Source organism: Lynx rufus, unplaced genomic scaffold (assembly GCF_022079265.1).
Source record: "Lynx rufus isolate CCGP_SWC_20201006 ecotype Redwood Valley unplaced genomic scaffold, mLynRuf1.p SCAF_8, whole genome shotgun sequence".
Lineage (NCBI taxonomy): Eukaryota > Metazoa > Chordata > Mammalia > Carnivora > Felidae > Lynx > Lynx rufus.
The window spans coordinates 58,953,620-58,969,964 of NW_025814896.1; the positions used below are offsets into that span (position 1 = coordinate 58,953,620).

The following is a 16,345-nucleotide window of genomic DNA, read 5'->3' on the forward strand; positions in this document are numbered from 1 at the left end:
ACGAGATCATGCAGAGAGAATACCAGAACTCCCCTTAGACTTGCAACAGAAAGAAGGCATCCTGGAAAGGGTGGCTGGGGTGGGATGGGAGGCCAGCTTGGAGTGCACTGAGGAGATTAAGAAGACTTTTTAAAGAAAAATGGCTTTGAATAGGAGGGAAAAGGAGGAGGTAGATGGAATGGAGGACAGGGTAGATAACGGATCCTCTAGCTACTGCACAGTGTAACATTTACCAAAATATCTACAAAAATTCTGATGCTAGTTCAAGTCACTTTCATCCGTAACAAACTGGAAGCAGGACTATTAGATGTTAGGTGGAAAATCTAGAGCAGAATATGTCTCTTAATGGGCAGATAAGGGAATACCATAAGCAGAAGTTAAAAGTGTAAATGATTTAGAATTATGTTGTTATCTATAAAACTTCACTATTGGAAACAGCTCAAATTTCCACCAATAAAAGAATGTTTTGAAACTCTGATACATTCTTACAATTCTCTGCTACTCCATCCCAGCCACTTTGCCTCTGGGTGTTTGCTACCTTTTACTTTGGTTGATATGTAAAAATTTGACTTTGCTTTCAGAAGAACTCGCAGTTCTTCTGAAGTAAGTAAAGCGTAAGACAGTCATTGTCCTTACAAAGCAAGGGAATGGCTCTGGCATCAGACTGACTCGGTGGTAATCTTACCTTCACCATTTACTTAGTTTCCTCCTCTATAAAATGGTAACAGTCCCTACCTTTATCTATTACCAAAATATAAGCCTCTCTAGACGTTAACTTATTTAATTCTCCCATCCATCACCCAAATGAGTTCAATACCGTGGTTTGCTTGTTTTTCTAATAACGGAACTGAGGCACAGAGAGGTTAAGTGACCCGGCAGGGTCACACAGCTGGTAAGTAGGGGAGTGTGTTGGTTCGCGATTTGAACGCCCGCCACCCCCTGGCTGCAGAATCCGTGCCATCCAGCAGGTAATGAGCCCATCCCCGGACCTCGCACACGGTGAGGACTCTGCGCACGGCGGCCGCAGGACGTGCAGCATTCGAGTGGAATCCGCTTTTCCAGGAGCTCGACTTCTCAACACGGCGGGAGGCTGCGAGGGCATCCGGGGGTGGGGACCCCGCCCGGGAATCCTGCGGCGGTCGCGAGCGGAGTCCAGTTCCGCGCGTCCGCCGCACGGGGGCGCTGCCGCCCTCGCCGCCGCCCGCGCGCTCCAGGCTGTCCCCGCGGCAGGGCGCGCCGCTGCAAGATGTCCGTGCGCCGCGGCCAGCGGCCCGCGCGGCCGGTCACCCGCCTCTCCTGGCTGCTGTGCTGCAGCGCCCTGCTGTCCCCGGCCGCGGGCTACGTGATCGTGAGCTCGGTGTCTTGGGCCGTCACCAACGAAGTGGACGAGGAGCTGGACAGCGCCTCCACCGAGGAGGCGCTGCCCGCGCTGCTGGAGGACTCGGGCAGCATCTGGCAGCGCAGCTTCCCGGCCTCGGCTCACAAGGAGGACGCGCACCTGCCGCCCCCGGCCGGCGCCGCCCGCTCCAGGCCGCCCCCCGCGCCGCCCGGGATGTTCTCCTACCGGCGGGAGAGCGGCCCGAGACTGCGCCCCAGCACCGCCCGCTTCCTGGCCCACGCCAGCGCCTGGGGCTGTCTGGCCACCGTGTCCGCCCACGAGAAGGTAAGCAGCCCCGCCCGGAGCCGGCTGCAGGTGCGTGCCTGGCGGTGGCCTGGGGACCGGGAGATGCTAGCGACCGCTCGCGCGCTCGGATCCAGATCTCACAGACGTGCCCCGCCGGCGGGGTTGCGCTGTGGCCGGCGCGTAAATAACGGAACCAGATTGTGCTTTGGTTAACCTGGCAAAATGGGCTTGGGAGGTGCTAACAGTCAGGCATCCTGCCAGGCGCATGGGGATTGAAGTGCAGTCTTGAGATGGTCAGAGAGGCGTACACATAACCAGCGCCTGACCCGAGACCTGGACAAAAGAAGCCAGAGCCGCCTTCGGCATCATAGAGTAGGCGCGTGCAGCCTCCCAGCCCACGGCACCCAATGGACCCGAACTTCCCGGTCACCTACTGACACTGGGGACTGGGAGAAAGACACCACTGGGGGTTTGGTGGAAGTTCACTTTTGAAATATGGAACTTAAGAGGTTTTCTGGAAAGGAGGCTTAGGGTGCAAAGTGTATAAATGCTGGAACGAGTTGTTTTCAGCTGCTGTTTTATCATTCGGTTCGTAAATGTTTTTACTCACCTGTTAGGTATGATTCCACCTTAAGCCAAAATGACATGGATAAATGATGAGGAAGTGACATCCCTAAGTATACACGGCCCAGAAAGCTTTTAGGGCTGGTGAGATCGATGTAAGGGTTTTATTACAGAGAGGTACTTTGAACTCCTGTTTAATTTATGCAAAATAAATATTTTTTTAGGGAATGGATAGGTCATTGGCCAGCGGCAGGTTCTTACCTCAGGTATGGTCTCATCTGTTTGGAGACTGGCCAAGTCACCGAGTTGTCCACTTTATTTTCCTCTTCTATGGAATTAAGTGGTTGACTATGTTAGTTTTGAAGGTCCTGTTTTACTTTTTTAAAAATATTTAAATGACTTTATTCTGATTATGGCAATGATCTTAATCACGTTCACAGCATCCAAATGGTTCCTCACAGTTATAAATTATGCTCCTAAGACATACCTTAGGAAGATATGAAGCTTAAATAATGAGGCTGATCTTAGTCTAAAGCACGGATTGTTCTGGGGTGTGTGGCTGGCTCAGTGGGAAGAGCGTGTGTCTCTCGATCTCAGGCTTGTGAGTTTGAGCCCTGCATTGGGTGTAGAGATTACTTATATAAATAAATAAACTTAAAAAAAAAAAAAGAAGGATGTAGACAGAGTGAATGTTTGAAAAACCCCTCGGGGCACCTGGGTTGCTAGGTTGGTTCGGCGTCCAACTTCCGCTCGGGTCATAGTCTCACAGTTTGTGAGTTCGAGCCCCATGTCAGACTCTATGCTGACAGCTCAGAGCCTGGAGCCTGCTTCAGATTCTGTGTCTCCCTCTCTCTCTGCCCCTACCCAGCTTGTGCTCTGTGTGTCTCTCTCTCAAAAATAAGTAAACATTAAGAAAAAAAATTTAAAACCACAGATTGTTCACGCAATTAAAAGTCTAGTGCCAACTAGACTTAGTCTAGTACTAAAGATATTTTGACTTTTGACATCTTTTTTCTTAGCGTTGTTAGGAATTCCCCTTTCCAATATTGACATTTAGTCCAAATTCAGTCCATTCAGAGAGCATTTACCCTATGCATGTCATGTGTACAAAGCATGATTCCAGGCAATTTATGACAAGCTGAAAAACAGAATCTGTAAATGAACTTATGTTCCCATTTTGGAAGACACCTTAACATTGTGTCTTCTCAAATGATGAAAGCCATCTCCTATTCCAGGTCTATACACCATTGCCAGGCAGTGCTTTAAAGACAAGACAGCTCCTAGGGGCGCCTGGGTGGCGCAGTCGGTTAAGCGTCCGACTTCAGCCAGGTCACGATCTCGCGGTCCGGGAGTTCGAGCCCCGCGTCAGGCTCTGGGCTGATGGCTCGGAGCCTGGAGCCTGTTTCCGATTCTGTGTCTCCCTCTCTCTCTGCCCCTCCCCTGTTCATGCTCTGTCTCTCTCTGTCCCAAAAATAAATAAACGTTGAAGAAAAAAAAAAAAAAAGACAAGACAGCTCCTGAGTTCTGAGCTCAGTCACAGTAAGGAATATTCTGTAAAGGGTAAATAAAGCTCATGAAGGTTGGAATGCCGGACCCAGCAGGGCCTGGGAAAACCTAAGAAATACTTGCATACATGTCTCAGAATTTCACCTACTCCACCGAAGATCATGAATAAAAATGGGTGTGCAATGTTTCTGTGACTTCCTTTTCTCTAAAAGGGCAAGTTGCTGACTCATATAATGAAAAATTGATTACAATTAAAAAATGGAACTAATAAGTGAGAAAATGGTGTAGCTGTAAAAGAAACAATAGTAGAAAGTTCTCGGAGTCCAAAGACCAGGTAAGATATTAAAGTTAAGACTTAAGATCTATCCCCAAAGTTGTCAGAACTTTAAGAGAGTCAGTGAAGGCAGTTGGGCTCGCAGGGGCAGGTTGTAGCTGACTTCCATAAATTTCAGTGCCACCCCCAAATAACTTTAAATGTAACAAAGTGAGGGTGTTTTCTATGCACACGCAGCAGCTTCAAGAATAATCCCCTAGCCATCCTTCCAAACAGAATGTCCCTGCTCAGCTCCTCAATAGAGATTCCAGAGCTATCACCGGGTGAGTTGGGTCAATTGGGAACTACTGTGCCTTAATTTACTACCTGTCAGAACCATGGTGATGCCATGCCATCGACATTGCTATATTTCCTGGCTAAGCTCCCAGCTCAGGTCAGTCCAAAACCCTGCATTGAAAACAAAAAATGAAATGAAATGAAATGAAATGAAATGAAATGAAATGAAATGAAATGAAATGAAAAATAAAATAAAGTAAGATAAAATAAAATAAAATAAAATAAAATAAAATAAAATAAAATACCCTGCATTGAAAAAGCCTTTTTTGGTGTTCGTTAGATCCCAGGACTGCCATTTGGGAACTGCCTGCCCATCAGCGACGGACCCTTGAACAACAGTACTGGGATTCCTTTCTTCTATGTGACACCCAAGGACCCTGCAGTGGCCGATCTGATGAAGAACCCCATGGCCTCCCTCCTGCTGCCAGAATCTGAAGGAGAGTTCTGCAGGTAGACAAAGAGTTTGGCCTTGCCCATACAGGTTCTTTGTTATAAAGCAGAGGGTCTATGGGGTGGGACCCTTCTGAGTTGCATCAATTTACTGGGGCCCTGAGATGCAAAATGATGTGTTCACCAACTTGAAGTGGAAAGAGTATATGTACCTTTGGACTCAGATAAACAGAATTCCACCACTCACCAAGCTATGTGATTTGGGGCAAGCTACCTAATTTTGCGGAGCCTCAGTTTCCTCATCTGTGAAATGGGAATAATAATTTCTGCTTCATACGGTTCCTGGGAGGGTTGAGGGTCTTGTACAATATCAGTGAGCAAACAGGAGCTCTTGTTATGATGGGAAAGGGGAAGCTGGGAGGTTGATGAAGGAAGATCCAGTAGTTTGTCTGTGGGGCACATGGAGCATAGAATCTATTTATCACCCCAAGAGTCTCCTGCTTCGCTCTCTATTTACTGTTTTTCAAATGAATTTCTAACCCACTATCCCCCACCACCAGAGATGTGTACCCAAAGACCCCATATTCTTTAATACACCCTCTCTTAAAAGTCTGAAAGAAAAGACATTTACGTGCAAATGGAGCATTGATCCAACACCTCTGTCTGAACTCAAAATGTAGAGCTTGAAATCAGATCCTGCCTGGAGATATCTGGACCAAGTTTGTGTGGGGGCATGCAGGGAACCCCCTGGGCAGCAGCAAATGCAACAGGTGGCCTCAGGCGAGTCCCTTAACCCCCAGGACTCTGTCACTTCACTATAAGATGTAGTGACCCTTCAGGAACTAGGATAGGATTTATCCCAATTCCAAAGTTTGATTATTTTTTATGCAAAGCATAAAAAAAAAAACATATAAAGCAAACAAATTGATTAGTTCTTTCCGGGGTAGGGGTGTAGGTGGTGGTAATAATCAAAGCCACAAAATGCTGTAAAATGTCCAGATAAAAGACCTTGTCACTTCCCCTTGGGACACTGACAAGGAGAGTCGGCACCAAGCTGGAGACAGTTCAGCTGACCCAGTTCCCCAGCAAGTATGGCAAGAAGCCAGGAAAAGGGATGTTTCCTCTTTCATGGAATATTCTGTGTGTTCTTGGCCAGTCAAGCTTGCTTGCTGGCACTAGAAGTATGTGCCCAGGATACCTTTCTAAACACCTGAGGAGTGCCTAGGTCAAGCATCCTAAAACTAGTCATGAGGCTGGAGAGTGTTGATCCTGCACCTGCCCTTGAAGACAGACAGCAGAACACAGAGCGGTGCACACAGCGGCTGCAGCTCACAGGTCGTGTGAGGAATTTATTGGAAGGTTCCAGGCGGACGTCAGCAGGAGCTGAGAGCTGGCAGCCATGAGAAACCCAGCTTAGAGAGGACCTTGCCAAGGGGGACTGAGGTTCTGCCAAAGCTGGGCAGGCCATCTACATGGCCTGGAATCAATCATGTGTGCAAACCATCTTCATGGCAGGCCCACACACCAAAAGTGCAAACGTCTGCACAACACCCCAGGGCAGCTCAGGGCCGGAGGTGGCCACCCAGGCCCCACTCAGCCACCCCAGGGCCGAGGGCATCAGTATCTCAGCACGCTTGTCACTCTGGCCTGGAAGAGGAGGGACAAGTGCCACCAGGCTCCCCAAGTCTAGATCTTCACGTGAAACTCCTTCTCAGAACTCCTCCCTCCTCGCACTGTTTAAGCTTCTGAAGCATTAAGACACAACTTGAAGAAATAGGTACGGATCAAGGTTAGCCCCAGTGAGCACCAAAGCTAAGGTTACCAGACAGTGAGGGTTGTTATCACCCCAGGGTCCACTACTTCCAGTGAACTGCTTATGACCAGGGGTGACTCCTCTGAGTGAGCTTCCCAGTCCAAGTTCCGCATTACATTTGAGGTTTTACGTCCAGAATCTTGGTAACATTGAGCCGAGAGACTTACCAAGAAAGACAGGCAAACACTGAAGCCCTGGGGAAACAACCCAAGCAGGAGCTCCTTGGGCCACAGGAGCATAACAAGGCATCAGGCAGAAGTGCCCAGGGCTAGGAACCACCCGGACAAGCAAGAAGTTCAGGGGACAGCCTGGCAAGGCAAGCACAAGCGGCCCCTGCTGCCTGATCCCAGGGCCCGGACGGAGGGCCGGCGACACCACAGGTCTTTGTCAAGCGCTTCAAAGTGTTTCCCACAGAACAGGGGGATACAAAAACACCTGTTTCTCCTGATGATGATGGCGATCATGACAACGACGATGATGAAGTTGATGAGGAGGATGATGATGAATCAAAGCCACCTGATCCTTTCATCTTCGGAAGGCAGCTCTTACTCAGGAAAATAAGAATTGCCTTCATTCTATAAAGTTGGTGAGTTGAAATTGGGAATCAAAAACTTGCATTTTCACCATCACGTTTGGTGCCTTCCGTGGGCTCGTATTCTCTGTGGCTCCTATTCTCTGTGGCTCCCCTCTGGGGAGGGGCCGGGTCTTTCCCATCTCATCCTAAGTGGGAAGACAAAGCCAGAACTGGTTCCTTCTGTGTGATGCATCCCAGGGCTCTGTGGGCCCACAGGGCCACGTTGGGGCTGAGGAGCCCTTGGCAGCTGAACAAACCAAGGTCAGGCCAGAAGGAAGCAACATGGCCGCTGAAGCTCTGAGAGAAGGAAAAGAGGTGCCTTCCCAGCCATTCCCTGGGCATTTCAGCTACAACCTGCCTCTGCATGAATCAGGGTTAGCCCTGGTGCCTGTGGAGTCTGGATGGGGACAGGCTGGTGAGCTCCACTTCCAGGGGCAAGGCGCAGCTCAAGAAGCGGGGCCAAACACAATTCCTGCCTGAGGGTTAGCTGAATGCATCTGATTCTACTACAAGGGCAGGCTGAGCCGCCTGCTTTTAGAGCTCCACACACAGGTAGATAGCTGTGTGTGCATATGCATGGGCGTGCACCTGTGTGTACTGTCACACGTTCATATTATCCATTCTCACAACAGAAACGTCAACTGCCCCCACTGGGTCCCCCAGGCCACTCTGTCACCTTGAATTCATCGTCAATCCAACAGCTGAAGTGACCTTTCACACCCCAAATCAGATCCTGGAATTTCCCTGCTTAAATGCTTTCATTGGGAAAAAATAACGAAATCCTTGGTAGTGGCCTAACAGGCCATGGGTGGCCAGGATCCTGCCTCCCTCTCAGTATAGATAAGAGAGCCTGATCCTTTGCTAATTGACTTAATATTTGATGCCTATTCTAGTTGTATTAATTTGAGAGCTTTAACCTGAAAGCTCATTGTAATCCAAGCTGATATGTGTTTGGCAGGTAGCTAAGAAATGTGCCTTTTTTATATATATATAATTGACATGTAACGTTATATAAGTTTAAGGTGTACAATATGTTGATTTGATACATTTATATATTGCAGTGTGATTAGCACCAGAGTTTAGCTAACACCTCTGCCACATGCCATGATTACCATTTCTTTTCTGCGGTGAGAACATTTAAGATCTGGTCTCTTAGCAACTTCGGAATCTCTGCTACAGTGTCTTTGCCTGTGATCACTATGCTGTGCGTTAGCTGTCCAAAACTTACTCATCTTCCAGTTATATGTCCTGTACCCTTTGGCCAACGTCTCTCTGATTTCCCCCAATCCTCAGGCCCTGGTAACCACCATCCTACTCTGTGTTCTGGTGAGTTTGGCTTTTTTTTTTTTAGATTCCACATGTAAGTGAGATCATACCGTATATGTCTTTCTCTGACTGTCTTTTCTCACTCAACATAATGTCCTCAGGGACCATCCATGTTGTCCCAAGTGGCAGAATTTTCTTTCTCACGGCTGAGTAATATCCCATTGTATATATAAGAAATGCTTTTCACTCAGTAAGCACTCATGTATGTTGACTCATATCTTGCCTCCCAAAATTGATACTTAGATCCATCAAAACTGCTATGGGTGAAGGACATTGAGTATCCAAAACTCTCAGGAAGTTTAATGATGAAAATACACAGCAGATATCCTTTCCTTAACTGAATCTGGGAGAGGCCAACATCTTGAGAATAAGGAAAGGGACAAATATTTCTCTGTATTTTACAGATGTATGGGGACCTTAAAGAGTTTCTCGGTGAATCTGAAAAATTCAACCTGGGATACTGCATCCCATGTAGTTAGGGGATTTTCCCCCAAACTTTTCACCACCCGATCCTCTGATCCCTGAACTTACCCTAAAATGTCACAGTAAAGTCACTAGATTCAATCGCACCCAGCTGTCTTGACTCCCGCCAGGACATATTGAATTGGGTGCTATTACCCTGTCTTTCTTCCCGGAGGAGATCATTTGAAAGGGAATCTTACTGAATAATAAGCAGAAAGTGACTTTCAGTACTGATTAAGGACAGGATTGGCGGTTTCTAAGGGACAAAGCTCAGGTCTCCAAACTCAGGTGAACATGACAAATTGAGAATAAGATTCCAGTTTACAAGCTTCGCCAGCAATCCGCAGCCCCCTCCTCTCTCATTTTCCTCTCCCTTCAAATACATAAGCATACAGAGATGCTCCTATGCCAAAGTGAATTTATGCTCAGACCAGAGACCCAGTTGTATGAAAATCCAGTAAATAACAAAGCCCCCCAGAGACATTTCTCATCCACTGAAACATCTTTTCTTATGGAGCATGCAGGCTTGAACACCGTGGATTTTAGGTTTTGCATCTTCTCAGAGAGCCAAGGCAAAGCAGGCCCTCTGGGTCAGGAAGGGTTCTTCTATTGAGTGACATTCTGTTGTTGGCATCAGATGAATTTCCATTTTGAAGACTGGAAATAAATGGAAACAAAAGAGGTTTATCGGATGCTTTTCACAATGAAAAAATTTTGATAGTTTGGACAAATGCTATGTTTCTATCTGAAAACACTTGTTTCCTTTTTCCCAAAAGGCTTTTAATGAAATATTGCCATGGCCTGTTCCTTTCCCCCCAGCTGAGGGCATCTCTGCCCAAACAATGAGCTTGTCAAAGGTCTTTAATTGACCAGGACTCAGTGTGGTTTGGCATCAGAGGAGATGCTAAGATTCTGGTTTGCAAAGGAATCTAGTTTCTGAGAGGGAGGTGCCAGACCCTGAATGGATTACAACCCAGTGGGTGTGTAAAACATAGGATGGGAGGCTTTCAGAAATGATGATCCCTCAGAATTATTGGCTTGGAGGGTGGGGTGCCATGTTGCGGATGCAATTCTACACCGAAGAATCACACATCAAAAAGGCATCACTCACACTAGAGAGTTTGGGACAATGTGCTTGGACACAGATTCCTGCCCTATCCTCTGAGTAGCCCCTGCATTTGATAGGCACATTAACAGTGTGAGAAATTCTTTTGGTAAAACGTGGGAGGGTGCTGATGGTAGGGCTGGTCTGCCTTTATGCCACAAGCACAGGATAAACGCTTGGTGGGCGCGCACAACTCAAATAGTGTACTGAGTTTAATTATTCCTTCTCTGCAGCAAATGACAAGAAATTCCACAAATATAAATGCCCCTTAGCCTGCATCTTTTTAACTATTCTTGTAGGAAGAAGAAATACGTTGAGTGGTAGCTGAAAACCTCAGCCCAGCCCAATTCTAAATGCAGGCTCTGGGATTTGTGCCCCTAGAACTGCGTGTGGAAGGCACTCTCTTCCATCATTCTCTAGGAGAGTTTGCACACAGAGTAAACATGTGCTTGCAACAGCTTGCCTGCTAACGGCCAAGATACATCTCCGTCTGCACTCTGTCTACCTGAGACGCGACATGAGTTTCAAAGCACAGGGCCCAGCCCTCATCAGATAAAGAAGCTGAATTCAATTTCTCTTCACTGAATTGTGTTCATTCCCCTTGAAGGCAACATATAAATCTTCTAAATAGATTGCTGTCTGTCCGGATTCATGTTGCCTCTTCTCCTTTGCCTACACATCCCTGAAATCCTAAAGCGAACACTAACCTGAGTTGCTTTTAAAAGAGCTGTCTGGGGGGGCGCCTGGGTGGCGCAGTCGGTTAAGCGTCCGACTTCAGCCAGGTCACGATCTCGCGGTCCGTGAGTTCGAGCCCCGCGTCGGGCTCTGGGCTGATGGCTCGGAGCCTGGAGCCTGTTTCCGATTCTGTGTCTGCCTCTCTCTCTGCCCCTCCCCCGTTCATGCTCTGTCTCTCTCTGTCCCAAAAATAAATAAACGTTGAAAAAAAAAATTAAAAAAAAATAAATAAATAAAAAATAAAAGAGCTGTCTGGGAAGACCAGGGAGCCATGTGGACAGAAGACTTACTGAGCAGGTGTTTGAGTATTCTCTCCCATCTTTCACTCATTTCCATGGTCAGTGCTCCCAATAACCTGCAGCCACTTCTTTCTCCCGAATTTCATTTCAGCTCCATGAAGTTCTGTCCCTGTGATTCCCAGGACACTCATTTCATGGGTGCACTGACGATTCTGGTTCCTCTGTCTTTATACACCTCTTTCCTGCATCTCTGACTACCTCTCCTGATCCAGTTCATAATGTTTTATTCACCTGGTAGACATGATTCCTCCTTGAGCTGAAATGATATGGATTCATAAGGATGCAACTTCTGTAAATATACACCTTCCAGAAAGCTTTTAGGGTTGCTGAGATAGATTTAAGAGTTTTATTACAAGGCCCTTAGCCTCTGGAAATCAATAATCTCTTTTGTATATCTATTGGATTTGCCTATTCTGGACATTCCCTATAAGTGTAATTATATAATGTATGGTTTTGTGACTGATTTCTTTCACTTAGCACAATCCTTTGCCAATGCAAAATGAACGAACCTTTTAGAATCTCTAAAAGCAAAAGAGAACATTTTATTCAAGTCCAAGTTAAGACAGCTGCCTGGGAAGCACACTCTTGACAGGGAAGAAAGTGCTCCGGAGAGTGAATCATTTTTACAGAGTTATACCTTTTTACATCTTGTAAAAGCTCAAAAGATTATGGATTAGCATGTAGGCAGGAATCGCAAATTTTGTCATAAAGCAATGCAGGGAGCAGGAGCATTGATCGATATCTCAAGGACAAGATGGTGTTCCTTTAGGCTGCTCACTCACAACACAGGTGTACGATGTGTGCTTGGCCAGCCGTAAATTGGGCTTGGGGTTGGAACGAAGTCTACGGACAGTCATGCAGACTTAGAAAGAAATATAATATGGCTTCCACTGCAGATCACACTGTTAGAGTTTTTCTCCCATCAGTTTTCAGGGCTCATTATGTTTTAGCATGGATGAAAACTTCATTCATTTTTATGGCCAAATACAATTTTGTTGTATGAATATACTACGTTTTATTTATCTATTTTTATTTATCTGTTCATTAGTTGATGGACATTTGCTCCCATGTTTTGACTATTACGAATTATGCTACTATGAATATTTGTGTACAGGTTTTTGTATGGACATTTTTTTTTTCAGTTCTCTTTGGTATACACCTAAGAGTGAAATTTCTGGGTCATATGGTAACTCTGTGTTTAATTTTTTGAGGAACTGACTGTTTTCTTCACTAGCTGTACCATTTTATCTTCCCATCAGCAACATATGAGGTTTCCAGTTTCTCTATATCCTCATCAACCCTTGTTATTCCTTTTTTATGATAGCCATCCTAATGGGTAAGGAGTGGTATCTCATGTAGATTTGATAAGTATTTCCCTAATGGCTACTGATGTTAAGCTTCTTTTCATGTTCTTATTAGCTACCTATATATCTTCTTTGGAGAACTACTTAATGCCTTTACCCATTTTTTCAAATTTATTTATTTATTATCAAGTTAGCTAACATATAGTGTAGTCTTGGCTTCAGGAGTAGATTCTCATAATTCATCACTTACATACAACACCCAGTGCTCATCCCAACAAGAGCCCTCCTCAGTGTCCATCACCCATTTTCTCCACCCCCCCCCAACATCCTATCCCCATCAATCCTCAGTTTATTCTGTGTATTTAAGAGTCTCTTATGGTTTGCCTCCCTGTTTGTATCTTATTTTTCCTTCCCTTCCCCTATGGTCTTTTGTAAAGTTTCTCAAATTCCACATATTAGTGAAATCATATGATATTTGTCTTTCTCTGACTGACTTATTTCACTTAGCATAATACCCTTCAGTTCCATCCATGTTGTTGCGAATGGGAAGATTTCATTCTTTTTCATCACTGAGTAATATTCTGGTGTGTGTGTGTGTGTGTGTGTGTGTGTGTGTGTGTGTATACATACATAAATACACTACATTTTCTTTATCCATTCATGAATTGATGGCCATTTGGGATCTTTCCATAATTTGGCTATTGTTCATGGCACTGCTGTAAACATTGGGGTACATATGCCCCTGTGAATCAGCACTCCTGTATCCCTTGGATAAATTCCTAGTAGTGCTATTGCTGGGTCATAGAGTAATTCTTTTTTTTTTTTAATTTTTTGAGGAACATCCACCCTGTTTGCCAGAACTGCTGCACCAGTTTGCATTCCTACCAACACTGCAAGAGGGGTTCCCTTTCTCCACCTTTCTCCACATCCTTGCCAACATCTCCTGTTTCCTGAGTTGTTAATTTTAGCCACTCTGACCCGTGTGAGGTGGTATCTCAATGTGGTTTTGATTTGTATTTCCCTGATGATGAGTGATGTTGAGCATCTTTTCATGTGCATGTTAGCCATCTGGACGTCTTCTTTGGAAAAGTGTCTATTCATGTCTTCTGCCCACTTCTTCATTGGATTCTTTGTTTTTCAGGTGTTGGGTTTGGTAAGTTTTTAATAGATTTTTGATACTTACTAACTCTTTATCTGATATGTCATTTGCAAATGTCTTCTCCCTTTCCGTCCGTTGCCTTTTAGTTTTGTTGATTGTTTCCTTTGCTGTGCAGAAGCTTTTTATATTGATGAGGTCCCAATAGTTCATTTTTGCTTTTATTTCCCTTGCCTTTGGAGACATGTCAAGTAAGAAGTTACTGCAGCCGAGGTCAAAGAGGTTGCTTCCTGTGTTCTCCTGTCAGATTTTGATGGTTTCCTGTCTCATTTAGGTCTTTCATCCATTTTAAATTTATTTTTGTGTATGATATTAGAAAGTGGTCCTGTTTCATTCTTCTGAATGTTGCTGTCCAGTTCTCCAAACACCATTTGCTAAAGAGACTGTCTTTTTTCCATTGGATACTCTTGTGACTTTGTCAAAGATTAGTTGACCATATATTTGTGGGTCCATTTCTGCATTCTCTATTCTATTCCATTGATCTATGTGTCTGTTTTTGTGCCAGTATACTGTCTTGATGATTACACTTTGTAATATAGACTGAAGTCCAGCATTGTGATGCCTCCAGCTTTGGTTTTCTTTTTCAACATTACTTTGGCTGTTCAGGGTCTTTCGTGGTTCCATACAAATTTTAGGATTTGTTTTTTCTAGCTCTGTGAAGAATGCTGTTGCTATTTTGATTGGGATTGCATTGAATGGGCAATGGCATCCCTTCCAAACTCCATGTCTCCTGCTTGTGCCTTTCTCTTCTTTTCTGTGTTTCACCAACCTCCCCAAGCAAAACCAAACCCTTCTGTGTCTACTGCCTCTACAGGAATCCAAAATGCAATAACATCAGGGAGGATGACATTGCAGGATTGCACACACTTAATCTCTCCTTCTTTCCTCCCACACACCAGCCTGGGTGCACTGGGGAGGGGGCCTTCCCTTGCCCTGATCGTCCAGACTCATTAACGTACTTTCCTAAACATGAAAGCAGCCCTTCCTGAGACGCATTTGCTACTCTCTGCTCCCACCACGTGGCCTCTACCCTAGTCACACAGACATGCAGGAATTCATGGCCAGCTCCGGTCAGTTATTGTTTCTAGTAGTGATTTTATTTTCTTGCTCCTTCAGGAGCCAAAATATGCAGTTAAGCTAGACTTGGAGGTCAGGAAATAGCAGATGGGGTATCAGACTGGAGGGCTATGCAAAGTGATTACCAGGGAACAAGAGGTGAAGGGCAGACTTGGGGGGAGGTTCAGTAGGAGAAGAGGCAGTTCCTTTCCTGCCAGTGCTGCATACATCCCAGGCTGGGGATGGACCAGCAAGGCCCTGAACTAATCCAGAAAGAACAAGGTCACCAATGGATTCCAAACTTTGCATCAGCAAGGTCTTTTTCATTATTTCACTCTATACTCCATATACTATGAAATATTTTTGTCTAATAGGCAGACAGTGTTTTGAAATAATTTATCCCCCCATTTTTATTACTCAAAGACATATGTACATATGCAAATCAGAGCTTGTGATCAGCATGACATTTTTACCTCACTAATTCCAGAGTGATTTAATTCCAACCAAAAGCAAAGAAAATGGCTTTACATGGTGTCAAGAACTGTGACGGGTCTAAGATTTTACCCTATTTGCAAGCAAGTTGGCTATGTTCCTTCTCACTAACAAGTGAGCCTGCCATGGTTCGTGGATGCTGGCAGAAGACATAAAACTCATGGGTCAGAGAAAAAGGGCTGTTACTCACAGCAATATTAGTAGCTAGAGCAGCAGCACTTTATGGCAGGGGTTCCCATGGGCCCTAATTCCCACAAGGATGTGAAGAGAACCACAGGCATGTGTACACACAGTGAGTTGCATTATGGGAAAGGAACCCTCAGCCCAGGGAAACAAAATCTTGTATAACAGAGCAAGCCTGCCTGCCATCCCCCCACCCCCAAGAAAGACAGCATCCTCATCCTACTACTGGACAGCAAATAAGCCTGCCCTTCGCCCCAGAAGGAAACACTGTCTCTTCCAAGGCTGTTTGCTCTATAAAGATCTTCAGGGAAAAGATGGTCCCAAACACAGGGAGCTAGTCCTCTGCTCACAAGAGTTCAGAAACACGAAAGACCCATGGAGAACTTCTGCCAGAGAGATGGTATATAGAGTCTTATCTCAGAGAAATGCATAGATTTGTGAATATTTTTTTAAATACAGGCCATTTTTGCTTCACATGATCCCGCGTTAGTACCAATGGTAGCATATGGGAACCACCCTTACTTTACACAGTTCCACCATGACTTTACTACCTGTATTGAGAATAGTTTGTGGATCACTATTTTTTTAAGTGTTTATTTATTTTTGAGAGAGAAGAGTGTGAGGGCATGAGTGGGGGAGGTGCAGAGAGTGAGGGGGACAGAGGATCCAATATGAGCTCCACGCTGACAGCAGAGAGCCCCATGTGGGGTTCAGACTCATGAACCAAGATATCATGACCAGAGCCAAAGTCAGACACTCAACCAACTGAGCCACTCAGGCATCCCTGTGGATCGCTATTAATACCACCCAGCATTAGGATCCATTCTAACAACAAGAAGAGTTCCAGAAACTGCAAGCCCTCCTTTCAGTGAGGAACCACTCAGTTGCAAGAAATAGAAAAATAAGCTCAGATGTGCTTAGAGAATTAAAAAAACTGATTGGTTGACATATTTGAAAAGTCCAGAGGTAGGCTTTTCTTAGGGGCTCTGCAGGGTCGGCCAAAATGAGATTTTCCCGTTTCTCCTGTCTGCCTCCTCCAGTGTCTGCTCCATCTTAAGGGTGGCCCCACTTGTGATCCAAATGCGGTGCTGGCAACTTCAAGGTCGCTCTCTGTTTATGTCCAGCAAAAGCAGGCATCTCACCAGG

The 16,345-nt window shown here is 45.4% G+C and overlaps 1 protein-coding gene across 1 annotated transcript in view; it reads left to right on the forward strand.

The window, feature by feature from the left end:
* Nucleotides 1–1,246: 1,246 nt before the first annotated feature.
* Nucleotides 1,247–16,345, forward strand: part of CREG2 (cellular repressor of E1A stimulated genes 2) — a 32,086-nt gene continuing 16,987 nt past the window's right edge. The window contains exons 1-2 of the mRNA XM_047069539.1: nucleotides 1,247–1,663; nucleotides 4,585–4,754. Of these exons, the coding sequence (XP_046925495.1) occupies nucleotides 1,247–1,663; nucleotides 4,585–4,754 (587 nt within the window). The remainder of the gene's footprint in view (nucleotides 1,664–4,584; nucleotides 4,755–16,345) is intronic.